The sequence below is a fragment of the Bos indicus x Bos taurus genome, chromosome 2 (genome assembly GCF_003369695.1).
Source record: "Bos indicus x Bos taurus breed Angus x Brahman F1 hybrid chromosome 2, Bos_hybrid_MaternalHap_v2.0, whole genome shotgun sequence".
NCBI lineage: Eukaryota > Metazoa > Chordata > Mammalia > Artiodactyla > Bovidae > Bos > Bos indicus x Bos taurus.
This window is the reverse complement of record NC_040077.1, coordinates 89,507,165-89,526,117: the sequence shown is the minus strand read 5'-3', so window position 1 is coordinate 89,526,117 and position 18,953 is coordinate 89,507,165. Positions and strand designations below refer to the sequence as shown.

General features: G+C 35.0%; 1 protein-coding gene across 4 annotated transcripts in view; it reads left to right on the top strand.

Annotated features, from left to right (window-relative positions):
- The window catches only part of FAM126B (family with sequence similarity 126 member B), a 64,130-nt gene extending 50,524 nt beyond the window's left edge, over positions 1-13,606 (top strand). For 3 of the 4 annotated variants that reach the window (XM_027564156.1, XM_027564179.1, XM_027564164.1), the window contains 3 exons: positions 802-961; positions 1,691-1,858; positions 5,891-13,606. In XM_027564156.1, the coding sequence (XP_027419957.1) occupies positions 802-961; positions 1,691-1,858; positions 5,891-6,492 (930 nt within the window). In that variant the 3' untranslated portion in view covers positions 6,493-13,606. The remainder of the gene's footprint in view (positions 1-801; positions 962-1,690; positions 1,859-5,890) is intronic. The other variant, XM_027564171.1, reaches the window with a different exon arrangement.
- The last annotated feature ends 5,347 nt before the right edge of the window (positions 13,607-18,953 follow it).

Below are 18,953 nucleotides of genomic sequence, written 5' to 3'. Positions count from 1 at the left end.
TCTCTATTCAAAAACAGAGCCAGATGATAAATAGATAAAATAGTTGATAGATAGAAAAACAAGTACCATCTTTATTGCTGATTAAGGTTAGATTGAAAGACTTCACTCCCTACCCTTTAGTTAAGATGTTGAAACAGCCCACTGGAGCGAAGGTTTGAGTTGGGAGAGAAGGTTTGAGTTGGCAGAGCAGGCAGGGGTATCCAGCTTGCTCCATTTCACTTGTCCTGTCCAAGTGGAGAGTGAGGGAGAAAGATGGTCCTCTAGCTCAAGATCTTTGCTAGGTCAGCACTACTCAGTCAGAAAACATGGAGCAGCCAATGGCTATTACTTTCCAGCCAGATACCTCACTCTCCTCCACAGAGGGCAGAACTTGATGGAACAAAGTGCCAGATGGGTTTAGGAAAGATGTCTCCTCATGAAAACAAAGCTAATTTTTTTAATTATAAATTAAATTTTGCATGTTATTTATCATCTGAAGAATCAGAAAGAAACTTACTCCAAATTTTCTTGTATCAGGGTTCATATGTTTAAAACTCTTTGGAATCTATTTTCTCCTTGAAAGCCAGCAACTTCAGAGAGTCCATGAGGGTGTGTGACTCATATTTTTAAATGAATTCTCATCTTAGAAGCCTACCCAAAAGAATACAGACCAGTGGAAATATAAACATTTCTGACACATTATACTTTTCTATTTTGTAGAGCAACTTTTAAATACATATTCAAGAAAGTATGGAAACATGAAATGTGCAGTAAGCATAAATTGTATATTGGATGTAAGTACATATAGACTTATCATTTTAGGTTGCCAATGCCATGAAAAATTCATTACCATTTGATGCTCCTGATTCTTCACAAGAAGGCCAGAAAGTACTTAAAGTCGAAGTCACTCCAACAGTGCCGAGGATTTCTCGGAGTGCGATTACAACAGCTTCAATCCGTCGCCATAGATGGAGGAGAGAAGGTGAATATAAAATCCCTATAGCCCGCTCATGGGTTAAAGTAAATTTATCACTGTTTTTACAGACTATATTTACACATGATATTATAGTACTCTTGTAGTTAAAGTAAAATTGTTTAGTTGTTAAAAATAGCAGTAGAACTGTGGTTTGTATACCTGAATTCATTTTAATATAAATATGTATATATATTTTATAAAGTAGAAAGATGTTATTTAAACTGCTCTCTGAATGTTGAAACAGAAAATAAGATCAAGTTAATTTTTTTTTAACTAGTAATAACAATAGAAAAAAAATTTCTTTAAGCTTGTTTCTGAAAAAAGGTACCTGTATGAGCAGTGTGGGAGAAAATTATATAACTGGCCAAACTAATGGTATAATACAAGCTATACATAAAATAACTGATTTTTATCTTTCTTTTCCTTGTCTTGTAAGTGCTGAGTCCAGCAGTATTTCATAGGCATATGCTACTTGAATAGTCAAGCTGTCTTGCCTAAGAGAGATTAATTGCCATTTTAATGATCTCTATTTTTTTCTCCTATTCATTTGCAAACCTCACATTGTTCATCTGCTGCCTTATGTGTGTGCATGCTGTGCACACACATGTAACTATATAAATAATGTTTGTGTTTATGTCATATCCATATATACATTCTCTTATCTGCCTGGGTCAAAATGCTCAGAAAAGAATAGAGCAGCAAAAAAGCACTAAAATTTTATATGTTGAATCCCAGATGGCTTTGACTTCTCAAACGAGGCTGACTCGAGTATTCCTGGCTCCCCGATCCAACACGGCTCCACTGACCTAGGGATCAAACGTGTGCAAGAGGGGGAGGTGCTGGTGCACAGGACTCCTGAGCACGGCTCACCGGAGCCCAACTCAGCAGCAGCCACAACAGAGGGTAGGACAGAGATGAGGAGGCAGAAGTCAGTGAGGCAGTTGCTGGAGAAGGATCCTGGCTCTCTGTCCCCAAGCAGAACATCTTTCCATTCTAGTGTGTGTTTCCACTACCCCAGGGTGTATTAGACTCTCCTTGCAAAGCGCACCCCCCCTATATGCTAGCACCAGGTCAGGTACAATCTTTAGTTACCATTTGTGCTGGCCTGGAGTCTGCATCCCTGTGTATTAAAGAGCAGCTTGGCATGGCTACTAACAAGGGAGAGGCCTATCTCCAAAAGGTCTGCAAATGCTTGGGATTTCTTCATTACTGAGCATGTTTATTCTAACATCAGGAAAGGAAAAATGCACCCAATGGACCTGAGCCTTATTATTCAATGTGTATCAATTTCATTTAGTTGATAATGTATTATTTGGAAAATAGGTGAGGAGAGTTTTAAAGCTTTAGTACATTATCTTTGAGAAATGGGACTGAAATGGAGCTGGCTGATTGGTCTCTAGTCCCAGGGTGGCCAATTAACAAAAACTTCTTATCTCTTTGACAGAATAAACCAGTATTGATTGGCTTCTTATAATCTTCAAATCAAGTTGCCTGGGTCTGAACTACTGACATCTTTCCTCTATAAATGTACTCTCCTGGTGCACACTACCTTTTTATCATTTATTGTAAAAAATGACTATCTTATATAGCTCCCAAACAGAAGTGAAATGTATTATTTAGAAGTCATAAATCCTAATAGATCCTTGTTTATACAGTATGGGTATCTCAAATGAGAATTTTTTTTTACCCCTCCACCACCATCACAGCCACGACCATTATCTATAAAAGAACACTTCTCTCTGATAGGAAAGTATTTATTTGCTGTTTAACATGTAATGCCATAGAAATCGGTTTTATAAAAGAGGATATTGTGGCCTAATAGTTTTTTCATTATTTAATGTATTGCTGCTGTGGAACTTGTACACTAATTTATGAAATATAGCAAGTAGTTTTAAAATAGGTTACTTATTTTTATTTATTCCACCTTAGGAAAATCTCTTGCTTTTTGGTGCATTAAAAATTTGAGCATGCTCAGTAAGAATCTAAATCTACCTTCTGTTCCCTTGCCCATTTGCCCAGAGTGACCTGACTTCATTTAACAGTGTTGCATGTGCATGATCTAGGGACCCAAAGAAGTTGGTACTATGAAGAGAACCGTGTGAAGGACACAGCCTTTCCTTTTCATTTTTTCTATATCTCTTTATGTTATTCCTGGGAGTCAGTTGTATCTTGTATAAGGCGTAAAAATAAGTATATGAATAGATGTCAAATTCATAGTTGGCCTAAATTGATCAACATCTGTTCTCCACTTTCTTGATGACTAAATGAGCCACTTGAAGTGTATCTACTGCCATTGTTAGAATATTGGAGTATCCATGCTAAATGTAGTACAATAATCACTAACATTGATGAAATTTAAGTATGGGATTGGGTAGAATCATTTTTTCCTATTAATCATAAGTCATACACTTTGAAAAAAGGAAAAAATAGTAATTCCTTTAAAATGTCCCATTAAATGTTAAAACATCCTGTTTTAATATCTCCTATTACTGATAAAATTTCAGGTTGTGAAGCTGGGGTATGGCCATTTAGAAAAGGAATGAATCCCATTGGTGTGTTTGAAATTTCTTAAGTTATTTCGCCTTTTAATCTAGTTTAATTGTAGCTTTAAATGAGTATTAGTAAAAGCTAATTTTTAAGGAAAAGCAAACATAAATAGGAAAGTTCATTAAAAATCTTTTTGGTTGTCTCATCTTTGGCTCATGAATAGTATTATCACCCAAGGAGAAAATTAGAAGGAAAATGTTATTAGACATAATAGCCTTTTTATTCCTTGAAGTTTTTTAGACAGAAATATGGAAATTATTAAAACTAATGAAAAGTTTCGGTAATTCTGAAGTCTGCTGGAGCTTTTGGTTTAGCATCAATAATTGACCTTCTAAAAGAAAAAGAAGGGAATTTCACCTGGCACTGCAGTGGTTAGGACTCTGCTCTCTCAACTGCTGAGGACCCAGGTTCAGTCAGTTGTCAGAAAACTAAAATCCCACAAGTCATGTGGTGCAACCAAACGAAAAAAGAAAACATGTTTTCTAAAGGTTTTAAATAGTTTTACAGTTAAAGTTGTATTTATTACGTGTTGGAATTGAAGAGAGAATTCATCACCTACCTTTATCCTGATTGTTAAGTAACATTTATGACTTTTAAAGCTGTATTTAAAATTATTACTAAACTGAGGACCGTGCTTGTGATTAAAGTATATTCAGTGTTCCACTATACTGAAATAGCATTTCCTAGTATATAAAATATCAGTAGGTTCTCTTGCATGGTGGTTTCTACATTGTCATATCTCTTTTATGGCCATATTGCTTGGGCATCAGATCTGCATGTGGCAAAATTCAGAAGCTAGCACTAAGTCTCTCAGTCTCTTTCCCTAACCATATGTATAGCCAATGACATATTTCTGTTCACTTCTAGTTTTATATTACTGATCTTAATTCTGAACCAGTAACTATCTTTTCCTGGGCATTGTGGAGTTCTTCATAGTAATTATAAATAAATTGCTTAGATGTGATATAAATATAATTTAAAGTTTTTATTTTGATGTACACTATATACTGTTCTTGAGGAAGGGGTTGAGAGAAGTGGTGTCAGCTGCATTTTCATATGGCTTTGCATGATGAATAAAGATTACTAAACTGCTGGATATAACAAGAAGATGCCTTTTGCTTTAAGGATAGCCTATTTCATTCTTCTTTTGAAGGAAAGAAATAACTAATCCATATGAGAAAATATTTATATTTTTCCAAGTACTATGTTAAATAAAGATTGTGTTTAAGTATTTTGTGTATATTTTACTTAGGTAACTTGTATCTCAAAGTGATATTTTTTTGGATTTCTGTCCTAACAGTTTACCTTAGCTAAAATATTGATTTCTGAATATAGATTTAGACTGAACTTTCTTACAATCTGGTAAACATATTTTAAAGGTAGCAAACTTCTGTCAGTTTTTGAAAAAAGCAAATGTTCTATTTTCTAAGAGAGTGTTGATCATACTTTCAGTAAAGGAATCGGGCTTTCTGAAAACCCAAACTGAATACATGCTTCTTTTCTTACAAAATCCCAAGATAAGAATTCTTTTGTTAACTACAGTTTCTGCATGAAACTTAATGGAATACTATAAGTATTTTGTGATCCCAAAATAATATATCTCAATATTTAAAATCTAAAATATTATATAAATATATAACATAAAATTATTATATATTATTTATTATATTATAAAATAGTAAAAAATTCTTCCTCAGTATCCTTGTTGGTTTTTACCTTTGTTCTCTGTTAATCAAATATTTTCACATTAACTGATCAAGAAAATATGGAAACCAGTGAGTAGGCATGTTCATAAGACAAAATATGACTGAAGTTACTAGAAGCAATGTAGAATTTTTAGTTTAGAGTTAGAAAATGTACTAGTTCCATGTTAAAGATTTTAAAGCTATTTAGAAGCAATTAGCTGTTAAATATAAAATTTCATAGTAGTTAAAAGGGGTTTGGGGATGGGTTTTTGACATTATTCTGGGTGACTGAAATTAGAAGGGTCTCCTATTTTATGACAGGTTAAGGAAGATAGGAAAATTTTTGTTTTTTTAGACAGATATGCTCACCTCAAATTGACAAGGTGTATCATAAAGATTTACGGTCACTATTTTACCTACAGTTGTGTGTCTAAATATTGATACTAATAGTACGCTAGACTTGCTCGTGAATAGTTTTACATAAGCTAGCCTAATCAAAGCTAAATGAACAGAATAAATAACATGAGAATTCTGTATAGATTGAGGCTCCTTCCCCTAAATTATTTAGGGAAAGTGTTTGTAGCAAGGGTCATTGCTGACCTATAGCAAACATTACCTAGGAGAAAAGGTCAGTTGAGTTGTTATTCACGGCTGCTTTTTATTTAATTTAGCTATTGCTGAGTCTGTCTGATTTGTTTTTTAGGTGCTGAGGGTATAAATGGAGGAGAGGAGTCGGTAAACCTGAATGATGCAGATGAAGGATTTTCATCAGGGGCTTCCCTCAGCAGCCAGCCAATTGGGATCAAACCATCCTCCTCTTCTCAGAGGGGAAGCTTAAGGAAAGTAGCAACTGGGCGTTCAGCCAAGGATAAAGAAACAACTTCTGCCATCAAATCCAATGAGAGCCCTCGAGATTCAGTAGTTCGCAGGCAGTATGTACAGCAACCAACTGATCTTAGTGTAGATTCAATTGAGCTGACACCGATGAAGAAACACCTGAGCCTGCCTGCTGGCCAGGTGGTGCCAAAAACTAATAGCATTAATCTAATCCGGACAGCCAGTGCTTCCTCAAGTAAATCATTTGACTATGTAAATGGCAGTCAAGCAAGTACCAGCATTGGGGTTGGCACTGAGGGTATTACTAATCTAGCAGCTAACAATGCTAATCGATATTCAACGGTCAGTCTACAGGAAGACCGGCTAGGTCAAGCTACAGAAGGTAAAGAGCTCCTCAGCCCAGGAGCTCCCTTAACCAAGCAGTCTCGATCCCCAAGTTTCAATATGCAGCTAATATCCCAGGTGTAGTCTTGATATCCTCTCTCTCATCTTTCTGCTTATCTTCTAGACTGAACATTTCATTGTGCAAGAAGACACTTCATCCCACATTGTGAAAACATTGGTAATCATAAACAGATCTGATTTAGTTTAGGTATCTTCATACTGTATTTTGTATGGAAACAGCAATAAGGTTTTCTTTTCTCTCTTTCCTATATCGTCTCTTCACCTGTTCCTTGTAAACGTATTTGTGAAGCAGTAGAAAATGTTCGCGTTTTCCACACCTTCGTTTCTCCTTGGGTGATGTGCAATCCATCGTAGGCTGATCGGTCCCATTTCAACACTGTGAGACTGAGGTTATGTTAGAGGAAATGGTGTATATGATCCCTATGAATGATACTTCGGCTTTTGTTTTAAAAAAAAAAAAAAAAACGGGTTTGTTCTCATAATCTGTAGAACTATGAAGATAACTGGATCATATTTTTTCTCTCTTAACCAGGAGTGCCTCAGAGATTCTGCTATGACTTTGGACTTCTCTGAGTCTGTGCAATCATTTTCTTGAGAAGCATGGGGAAAGGTGGTAGACTGCTGCACTTTTTCATTAAAATGAGGGTGGCTCTTTTTTTCCCCCATCTCCTTTATCTCGAGGATACAATGTTCAATTACTGAGGCATTTGAATCAAGTTGTGGCCACCTCTGTTGGAGGACAGGGCTCTAAGTTGATTGTGTAATAGATAATGCACTTTCTCAATGGCTCTATAGTCATTATTAACATGTCTTCCCTCCTCCCCACAGGGACATAAGGTCATTTCTGTCCTTTGAGTTTGAACAGCTAATAAATCAGAGAATCCAAGGGGCTTGTTCTATTTCCCAGGAATGATTGACACTTCGGTGCTGGGGTTTTATGGGGGGAGGGGGCAGTTTCTGTTTAGATTGTGTGGAATTGTTTGTGTGAGGGGAAGTTTTGATTGTTTTTTTTTTTTCTTTGTGAGCTGATGATGACTGAAGTAGAACAAGTACGTCTTCAGGTAAAGAGAGGGATTTCTCAACCCACTTTCTATGATGTCAGATTATTGGAGAAACCCTTTCAGCTGCTTTCTAGATGTACCTAAATTCAGTCAGATATTTTGGATTAAGAAACCTGAAGTCCTGATAGGTCATATACTCCAAGGAAATACATCAGGGACAGATAATTGGCTGAAAACACTGACGCTTCAATGTGACACATTTTTATAGAGCATTTCTACCAGGGGGTACTGACTTGATTTCTCCTACAAGGACCACACTGCCTTTGTGTTTAATGTAATGCAATTTGTGTACCTTCTAATCATATATCTGCAAAAGTTCTCATTTTTATAAGTCTTTGAAATCATGCCAGTAAGCTAGATGTTGAATGTATGTAAGTAGCTTTTGGTAACTGTGCTAAGAGGCTATGAAAATGCATTATTGGTTTTTTTAGAAATTATTTTTTTTTAGTTCTGATTTGGTTGGATAAGATTTCATTATGAACTCATCTGGGTCCCAGGCTCTAATGCTTGATTGAAATAGAAGAAAATATATTGGTTTTTGAAAATCAGTGTATCATGACTTGAACTGCTATACATTCTTCCACACAATATTCAGAGCGATGAATACTTTGTACATTTAGACATTCTTATTTTATTATTGTAAAAGAAAAATATACTGAATTTACAGAAAGCAAGTATTCTCCTAATTAACAAAGTTTGAAATATTACCTCTACTGATTAAAATTCCAATAGATTTTGATAAAATAACCAGAAAAATGCTTCTCATTTTTTCACATCTTAAAATCCAGCCCCTTCCTTTTTATTGTAAGAGGTTTTTATTTTGGGGGGTTTTGTAAGGTACTTTCTGTTAGAATCTTTATGAAAACAGTGAGATGCTTGTTTGAATTTGGTGGTGTGTAATATTTTTCAGCTCATATGAAAATGGAAAACTAGGACCTGAACTATTACCTATAACATTGCCAAAGTCTGAAGAAAAGCTAAAAGTTGATAAATAGAGATTTATTGATTTGTGTATATATATGTGTGTGTGTATGTGTGTGTATATATATTGTGTGTATATGTATATATCACAAAGACATATTTTAGATATCTTTTCTTTTAATTTAACTAAGGGATGTCAGATAAATGAATTAAAAGCAGCCAAATAAATGAGGTGTAAAGATATATAACATAATAAGGAAAGCAAAGTTTCAGGTATGAAAAGAAAAGAGCATTATACTTAACAGGAGGTAAGATCTTGACCATGGCTGGAGATCAGTCACTTTATGGTAAAACTGCCTGGTTGATTTAAGAGGCTGAAGGGTTGTTTTTAATTTAGCAAGTTGTACATTTATTGGCACCTAAATCTAGCATGCTTATAGTTATAGCACAAAAAAAACCCCAAATAATACCAAATTTACAGCAAGAACTGTAAAAGACATAATAAACCCTTTGTCTGATTTGTTAGAAATCTTATGTTACACTTGAAAAGCTGGTTTTGAAAAACTTTCAACTTAAAGGATTTCATGTATCTATGTGTATTCATATATATTTTGTACATACATATATCCGTTAATGTTTCATGACCCTCTAACATTTGTGTTCCATTCTTTTAAGTGGTATAATTTGGCCCCAAAGAAGAAATATTTCATTTAGTTCAAATTTTGCATTTGGTGTCTTAGAACAGATTTCCTGTGCAAGATATAGTTAAAATGGAATGAGTCAGTCATAAACCATAGTCACATTTTCTAAGAGATTTTTAAAATATTCATTTGCATTATTGCATTTAATGTAAAATAATTTTCAGATATACAACTGTTACAAATATATGCCAGCAATATTCACGCTTTATCCTTTAACAACTTTTTGTTTTTATACTTCCTAACTTCCATTTTAAAAAGTTCTTTCATTTATGGACAAGCTAGTTAGGGTGAAAATACTTGTTTTCTATAATAAAACAATTTGATGTTATCTATGCCAGGTTCAATTAAGAAATACAAGGAAATTATCTGCAAGTTTTGAGAATTCTTCTCTATGATGTTAATTTGAAATCATGTTACTAGAACACATATATATTTTAGAACAAATCAAGTGTAAAATGAAAGCTAGCTTAGTAGTAAGATTTTTAAATATGAAAATATTTTGAGAAGCTGCATGGGAGCATGATGATTGTAATTTGAAATCCTGATCATTACCACTAGTCTTACCTTCCCAATGATTCTCCTGTGCCTATTTATTATAAAGTCAATTTTTTTGTTCTAAAGAGACCATAGAGATAATCTAGGAGTCTCCCAGCACCCACTCCTTCATATCCATTCTCAGGAAACTGAGGCTCAAAAAGGTTGTAATGTGCTCAAAGTCACATAACTTAGAAGCAGAGCCAGAGTCAAACTCCTGTCTCCCGTCAAATGCATATTAACACCCCACTGCCTCCTTTCACTCATCATATGGTGAGTGTGGTTATGGAACACACTCCAATTCTGCAATTTCTTTACAGTTTGGGTCTAGTAGTGGTGAATATAGCACATTAAGAAAAGTATTAAATCCAGAGAAAAATGTAGAGTAATAAACATAGATGGGGAAGGATAGATACATTTTTCTTACTCTAATTTATGCCTTACTGTTTTCTGCCACTTAACAATTGTATGCTGCCATTTTATAGTTTATTATGTTTGGGGGAATTTATTTAAATGCAAAAATAAACCCAGCGAAAATGACTTTAATCGGTGTTTCTAGCTATCTTAAGAAATTTTTGAATCAGCCAGCTTTCACAGTCACCTAGGTGGCAGGTTAACTGTATTGCACAGTGTAGTATTGCAAAGTAAAGATAAATTTGATTCCATAATTTCTCATGTAAAGAGATTGAACCTTGTGCTCAGACCAGATAGATAACAAGCAATTATTTCCTTCTGTGATGGAAAAAGATTTATAGTGAAGCTTATGGTTCCATAACAGAATGGTGACCCATGTCATCTAAAGTGTATATATGGTATAAAATGTCTTAAATGCGATAGTCCCAGCTATATAAGCTCAATATTTCCAACCTACATTTTCAAATTCCACTTGGTAGCTTTACTGAAGTACTGAGAATAACTCCTTTTAAGTTTTGTTTGCACCATTTTTGTGACTATTTTAATGAAGTGGGGTGTTTTTCCTACTCGGACGAGTTAATATGGGTCCATTTTTGAGTACTTTTAATTGTTGACAATCAGTAAGTCTCATTTAATTCTCTGCATGTTCATCTGTAAATAAAAATATTAGTACGTATCTTCAGTGGGTAGTACACTATTTATACAGACACTAGCAAGGAGGCTCTCTCCATTTCTGATCTTGGAATTACAAAGTAAGTTTTATGGTTTTGCTTTTTAAAAATCAGTATTTCAGTTACATACTTGTTTTTTAGTTTAAAAATGTTTAATAAGTCATGACAGTGGTCAGAAAATCTACAACAATTTTAGAGCAATTTTTTCTATACTATGGCTATGTAAACAGTCTGAACCTGAGACTTTTTATCTTTCAAGTTGAATGATTATTGTCATGTTTCAAACCACTAAGTCGGTTGAGACACTTATTTGTAAAAATACTTTAATTTTTTAAAAAGTGCTTTTTAGAAACAAGCTGTTTGAAAATCAGCTAGAAATAATTGATAGCTTAAACTCTAAATGTTAGAATATTTGCCAGATTATAAAATGGGATGCAGTATAAAATTGTTAACAGTGCTAAAAAAAAACCAAGAGTCACCAGATTGATACAGCTTTCCATTGCCAAGGTGGTCGTGTTGATAATGTAAGACATAAATTTTAGTATTACCTACATTGTATACCTAATGGGTATATCATATTGGCACTGAACATATATAGGAAATACTATTTGTAGAGTCAACCAATGTGCACTTAAACTGTTGGATTTTTGGTGGTGCCAGAAATTTGTGTGGTGATCCCAACCCATTAGAATTAGAGGAGTCATATAATCATCCAACCTTCCCCTGCCCATGTAGGTACATTGCTTCTGAACCTGACCACATAACCACAAAATTTAACTTCAGTCTCTTCAGTATGTTTATAATCTTAGCCATTAGTCACACGAGAAATAGAAGAGCAAACAGTTTAGGATAGAAGTTAGCAGGTAGCTGGCAATGATGTGAAATAACTGGCAGCATAGTACAGGTACATAAGTTCTATGTTTTGTTTCTGGATTTTGTGAAAATGTTTACAAATTAAGTCATATTCAGATGTCTGCTATTATGCTCTTCTGTTTAATACAGATTTTTACACCCAAAATGAGAATTAGGCATAGCTTAAAGTATAAATGAGTCTTTTTTTCAGAATTGTGTATCTGAAGGTAGGTTTAGTAAAGAAAGTCTTCTGTTTTCAAAGAAAATGAACTTAATTGGACAGTCCATCCCCAACTACAGAATTCATATCAATCTGGTTTGCTGTATTTGAGTGTCAAAAGTGTAGTGTTAATGATATCAGAGGAAATTGTTCACACCTTCATAAACTACAAAAGTTACCAAAGAAAATGAATCAACCAAATATAAAATTTGAAGTACCTAACTGTTAAGGAATGAGGCCCCTTCTAACATGAAAGATTGATTTCTAGCCCTGGAGGAAATATTCTTCCATATGGAACAGATATACAGAACCTACAAGATTCCATTTGAGGTTTTCTTATCATGTTGGTAAAATGTCAACATTTATACTTCCAGCAAAAGTACCAGTTAAGGGTCAAGTCCAAATATTATTTCTTATGGCAAATTTTCATGTCTCCTTAATTCAAATTAAGGATTTTGCTCATCAGTATTAAATAAAAGGGGGAGAGAAAAGAATTCCTGTAATTGGTATACTGTATAATATTGTGACTTCCTAAAAAAATTGAGGGTGAATTATAGAAATGTGTATTTTAAGTGAGCAATGTCAGTTATTTCTAGTAAGTATGATATTGGCTAAAACTATGTTTGTTTACATAATTTATGTACTCGATCACTCTGGGTATTTTTTTTCTTCGCAGAAAAACACGATTGGGTTAAGAAAAGTTAAAACACTTATTTTTAAAATAGTTCAGTAAGCACTAAAGAATTTACTTAAACTGTTAAATAATGATTTGGGGGGATATGAATTTATATATTACCTGATGTCCCAAACAGGCTCTATGTATTATTTTTTTTATATCAGATAGAAGTTAAAAAGTAATGGATGTGTTGATCTGCTATCTTAGAAAAGATTGGCTTTCTAACAATTATGAACGTCGGTTTTTATGTTTTTTTTAAGTTTTATCATCCAAACTGAACTGAGACATATACTAAATGTTCTTTGTGTTGTTTTAAAATATTTGTAAGAAGTTCATTAACTGCTTTACAGTGGTTACAGTGGTGGTTTTTTGATTCTTATTCTAAAACTTATACTGGCTTTACATTCAGTTTAACTGGTTAAGTGAAACAGTTTTTATGGTGCAAAGATAATTTTCCCACTTTGTCATCATAATTTGACTCTCCTGACCTATAGTTTCTAAAGAGTTTTTTACTACTGTAACATCATGTATCTGATCTCTGTCACAATGGACAAGTATACAGGAAATATCCAACTTTCATATGTTTGCTTCAAAAAGGTTACAGGTTGAATAGGTCAGCTCTTATGTTTTTGTTTCTTAACCAGCATCAACCTATATAGCTTGGTGTAAACTTGCCAAGTATTCAGAGAATAGTGCTGGTTAAAATTTAAATATGATAGTCAGGAAGAAAATATGATCTCTATTGACTGATGTCCTTTCAAACTAGGACTAGTGAAAACATTTTTTTCAGAGCTGAAGAAGAAATGCACATTTAAGATCATATTTATTGGTGCATGTAAGCCATTATCTTAACTGTCTTACTGAACTAGTTAATGCTGTTGATTGTTGAAATGTGAAATGTAGTCACTGTTGACCTTGTAAATATCTGCCAGAGATGAAAAAATATTTTAAATTATAAATAAAGATGTATAAAATTCATTATCAGTCTGCAATGCAGAAACATATCTAAGATGTTAAATATTGTGTTTCTTGAGAAATGTGTAATTTTTCCCTAGATGTATCTAGTTACATTAAGGATGTAAATTTTCTTTTGTACAGTATAAAATACAGCTTTATTTGGCTTTTGACTGGATTTTCCTGAGTTAATTTATATCATACCTAAGTTTCATAGCTTAAAATGGTCCTTCATTGCATTTTTCAAAGCATGCAATTTTATTCATGTATGTCTGAAGTTTTTAATTTATACGATACCCTGTTAAGGAAATTTAGGCAAGATATAAAATTACATATAGCACCCAAAATAATAAATAACATGTAGGCAGGAGTGAAATTAATACATAAAACATGTGTCAACATTTATGTTACTGTTGAGGTACATATTTATCTCTGAACTTTAAAGCAGCCAAAGAGAGAGATTAACAATGTGATTTTGAGATATCCTTAAGATAAATCAGTTTCCCAGGTGAAGCACAACTGTTTCTAGTACTGAGACATTAGAACTAATTTTCTTTTCTGGGTCCTTACAAGAGGAGCCACCATTATTACAGTGCCGTTTACACTCTTCAGTAATGTATGAAAGTGCTTTTCTCATACTCTACCAGCAGTTCATTCTTTAGCATTAAACTTCTTGATCAATGCTACATTGTCTTTCTAAAGATACTTTAACCTCTTAGAACATGGATTTAACAAAGGCCTGAGCCCCAGGCTGCCTTTTCCTTTCCTTTTACATGCACTTTCTAGAAAAATCTCTTTTGTACCTTTTTTCCTCATGCCTGGTATTCCTTGCTTATGAGCCAAAGCTTTCTCTTCCCTTTTATATCTTGTTATGCCTTAATGCAAAATTGCTGGTATAGATTAGCAGTTCCAGAAGAGTGGTTTAAGGCAACTCACCAGACCTTATTATTTCCCTCAACTCTAGTTCTCCATTAGTTAGGAAGAATGAGTTTTACCAGTTGACAGTTTCAGTATTCCTTTCATTAAAAATGTATTACTTGGTGGTCCATTGGTTAAGATTCTGCATTTCCACTGCAGGAGGTGCAGATTCAATCCCTGTTTGGGAAAATAAGATCCTCCATACCACACAGCAGGGCCTGAGGAAAAAAATTTTTTAATTTTTAAATTTTAAGTATCAAAATATTACTTGTTCATTTTGAAAACCTTAGAAAATACAGAGAAAGTACAAAGGAGAAAGTCACTTTAAGGTACTGTAATAGTAAATATTAATAAGGTAGTGGAGGCAGTATCCTTCCACACAAATACAACTCTGGTCCAGGACACAATATTTTATGGTCCAAGGGTGAATTAAAAACGATGCTTGTTCAGTGGTAGGATGTGCCAAGCACCATTATAAACACTTTACAGAAAATACCGCTATTCAGTTCTCAGTTAATACAAGTGTCTGATAGGTATTGTTTGTTGTGGTGATGGTGGTGTAGTCACTCAATCGTGTCCAACTCTTTGCAACCCCATGGACTCTGGTCCACTAGGCCCCTTTGTCCATGGGATTTCCCAGGCAAGAATACGGGAGTGTATTGCCATTTCCTTCTCCAGGGTATCTTACCAACCCAGAGATTGAACCCGTGTCTCTTGCACTAGCAGGCGGTTTCTTAACCACTGAGCAACCTGAGAAGCCCCAATAGGTAGGTACTATTACTCTTCCTTTGTAAAAAAAAGGAAATTTCATCTGAAGTATCAACAACCTCAGATATGCAGATGATACCACTTTAATGGCAGAAAGTGAAGAGGAACTAAAGAGCCTCTTGAAGGTGAAAGAGGAGAGTGGAAAAGCTGGCTTAAAACGGCTGATTCATGTCAATGTATGGCAAAAACCAAGTAATTAGCCTCCAATTAATTAAAAAATTCAAAAAACAAAGATCATGGCAACTGGTCCCATCACTTCATGGCAAGTCGATTGGGAAAAAGTAGAAACAGTGTCAGATTTCATTTTCTTGGGCTCCAAAATCACTGTGGATGGTGACTGCAGCCATGAAATTAAAAGACTTGCTCCTTGGAAGAAAAGCTATAACAAACCAAGACAGCATATTGAAAAGCAAAAGCCAAAAAAAAAAAAAAAAAAAATGTCACTTTGCTGACAAAGGTCTGTATAGTCAAAACTATGGTTTTTCAAGTAATCAGGTTATGGATGTGAAAGTTGGACATAAAGAAGATCAAAGAATTGACACTTTCAAACTGTGGTGCTGGAGAAGACTTGAGTCTCTTGGACAGCAAGGAGATCATATGAGTTAATCCTAAGGAAAATCCATCCTGAATATTCATTGGAAAGACTGATACTGAAGATCCAGTACTTCAGCCACCTGATGTGAAGAGCTGATTCATTGGGAAAGACCCTAATTCTGGGAAAGATTGAGGGCAAGAGGAGAAGGGGACAGCAGAGGAAGAGATGGTTGGATGGCATCACTGACTCAGTTGACGAGTTTGAGCAAACTCAGGGAGACAGTGAAGGACAGGAAAGCCTGGCTTGCTGCAGTTCATGGCATAGCAGAGAGTCAGACACAACTTAGCAACTGAACAACAAGGTCTCAGAGCTAGTGAGTGATAGAACAGAGACACTTAAGACATTCAGGCTCACAGACTGGTGCACTTAACCATCAAGATACTGCTTCATAGAATGTTGATTGTTCTCAGCTACTATTCTCACTTGCCTGAGGCCAAGGGCCCTGTGGAAGCTGGGACGGAAGGGGAGTTTGGATCTCAGTAGAGCTAGATTACTAAGGCAAATTAAACCCTTGAAAGAATCAAGTCCTCATACCCTAGATATCCATAGTTATAAATTAACTTTTCTCCTATATACGTTGGGTTGGCTGAAAAGTCTATTTGGGTTTTTCCATGTTACAGAAAAACTTGAATAAACTCCTTGGCCAATCCAATATAATGTTTCTAGTTGACTACGGTCCTTAATTATATCCCATTCTTATTTCTCCGGAGTGCATATGTGACTGGAGAAACAAGAAAAAAGTCTTTCTATGGTTCATATGAGGAACCTCAGTTGAGAAAAGCTGGTTTAGACCATTCATAAAGAAGAGGAATCTCCCCAAATACAAAACTTAAAAAATTTTAATTCCTTCCTCCCAACCACCCTGGGAAAAAGCGGCTTAGGAAGTTGGACTTACTTGTAATTATTTGTAATTTACTGTTATTTTTAACTGCATGGGAGAGGGTAGAAATAAAGTCTTTCATGTTTAGGGCCTCTAAAGATCTAAATGTGGCCCCAGGTCATAATTCAAATAGGTTGGATGTAATCTGTGGTAATAGCCCTAGTTTTGTTCCAAATGTTACATCAGAAAGGGGTGATAATGACTTCTAAAACATGAAGGGCCAATTAGTTTTGGCACTTTATCTTAGGGAACAATGTTTAATACACATTAGGAATGAAAACTTTTTATGGCTAGGTTATATTAATCAGTACAGACTTAATGTTCTGAAATACCTATAGCTAAAAAACAGTTCCATTCAAAGAGATTAATCACAGTATTTTAAGAAATCTATAGACATTATCAAGTGCTATAAATAATGATTTTACACTGTGAAATTCTTTCTGAATTGAAGGTTATATTCTTTAGTTTCTCAGAACGTGAATTACTATGTACACATTTTGGAGATCTTACTCTGCCAAATCTTTCCCTGCTAATTTGTGTGTGGTTTATGAAGACCTCATTATCCCAGGTTCAAGAGAATACTAGAGATAAAATAGCTTCTGGTTACTGTATTCTCTGGATTCTAAGAGAGACAATCACTTTTGTTTCCTGAGCATTATTGATATTTTTAAAAATCTCTGGGTAGAAATTATTTGCTGAGGCATCTGCTATTGACATTCTAGACCTATTGTACCCTTATCAAGTGTGTGTTTAATGCATAGCATCTAGGTCATTTTATATCATATTTTGATCTTTTAAAATATAGTTTGGGTAAAAACCTTTGAATATGAAAATAATTAAAACTTGAAAAAGTAATTTCACATTTTAAAATTCACTATCTTACTGAGGAAGGAATTTATAAAGACATTCTGATTTGCTGTGCTGACAAATGAGATCATTGGTGAAGAAAAATGTGCAGCTGACATCTTGATGCTGCAATCTGCTGTCTAAATATTAATTAAAACTTTATTTTTTCTCTAGAATCTAAATTTGATGACCGACATTCCTTTTTATATTCCTTCTTTTACAGATATAAAATCTTTGTCTCTGAGGTATTCTTAATTACAGTTTGGAATAAATCTTCTGATTCCCAAATAGTCTTTTTGCTCCTGGTCTATTTGTTTTGTTTCTTTCAGAGTTGAGGCTTTATTCAAAAGTTGGTGAAGCCAGAATTGACTGGAAACTCTGCCTGCAGGGGCAGGGATTATCAGCTGGTGGGTTTCAAGGTGGATCAGTAGATGAACTGGCTTTTTCAATTGGGGTCTCCTCTTCTGATTAGTCTTCTGAAAAAGAAATGTTTAAATAAAGACAGTTGACAGTGTTCTGGGAGCCAAACAAGGAGATTCCTAGTGTCCCACATAATCTGTCCAGATACACCTTCCAAATTCAGTATGCCTTCTCATTTCTACTCTGTTGAGTCCAGATCCTCTGGTTCACCTTGTAAACTCCTGCTGTTACGCTCAGTATGACAAGAGATCTAGGATCTAATTGGTCCTTGTTTCAGACTTTCACCAGTCCTCCGGCTCTCAGTTCCAGTCTGCTCTTCTGACTTGAAAGGTTCCTATAACCAGTCCATTCTGAAGGAGATCAGCCCTGGGATTTCTTTGGAGGGAATGATGCTAAAGCTGAAACTCCAGTACTTTGGCCACCTCATGCGAAGAGTTGACTCATTGGAAAAGACTCTGATGCTGGGAGGGATTGGGGGCAGGAGGAGAAGGGGACGACAAACGATGAGATGGCTGGATGGCATCACTGACTCGATGGACATGAGTCTGAGTGAACTCCAGGAGTTGGTGATGGACAGGGAGGCCTGGCGTGCTGTGATTCATGGGGTCGCAGAGTCGGACATGACTGAATTGAACTGAACTGACAGACTAATCGCTGAGACTAACTGGAGTTCTATGACAGGAATAGACACTGTCATCATCCTTTCCTGGCCCGCATTTCAGCTTACTCTGCTTTGCCTGATCACTATACATCTTCCAAACTTTTATTAAATTATTTAACTTCTTTTCCTGTTTGTATGTTTATATTTAAAATTTTCCTTTGACTCTGTTTTTTTTAGTGGCATTTCAAGACAGTATTCAATTCACCATCTTTAATCAAATTCTGAAAAGTGAAAGTGTTAGTCGCTCAGTCGTATCCAACTTTTTGCGACCCAAAGGATTATAGCCCTCCAAGCTGCTCTGTCCATGGAATTCTCCAGAGAAGATTACTGGAGTGGGTTACCATTTCCTTCTCCAGCGGATCTTCTCAACCCAGGGGTCGAACTTGGGTCTCCTGCATTGCAGGCAGATTCTTCAGTCAAATTCTAAAGATT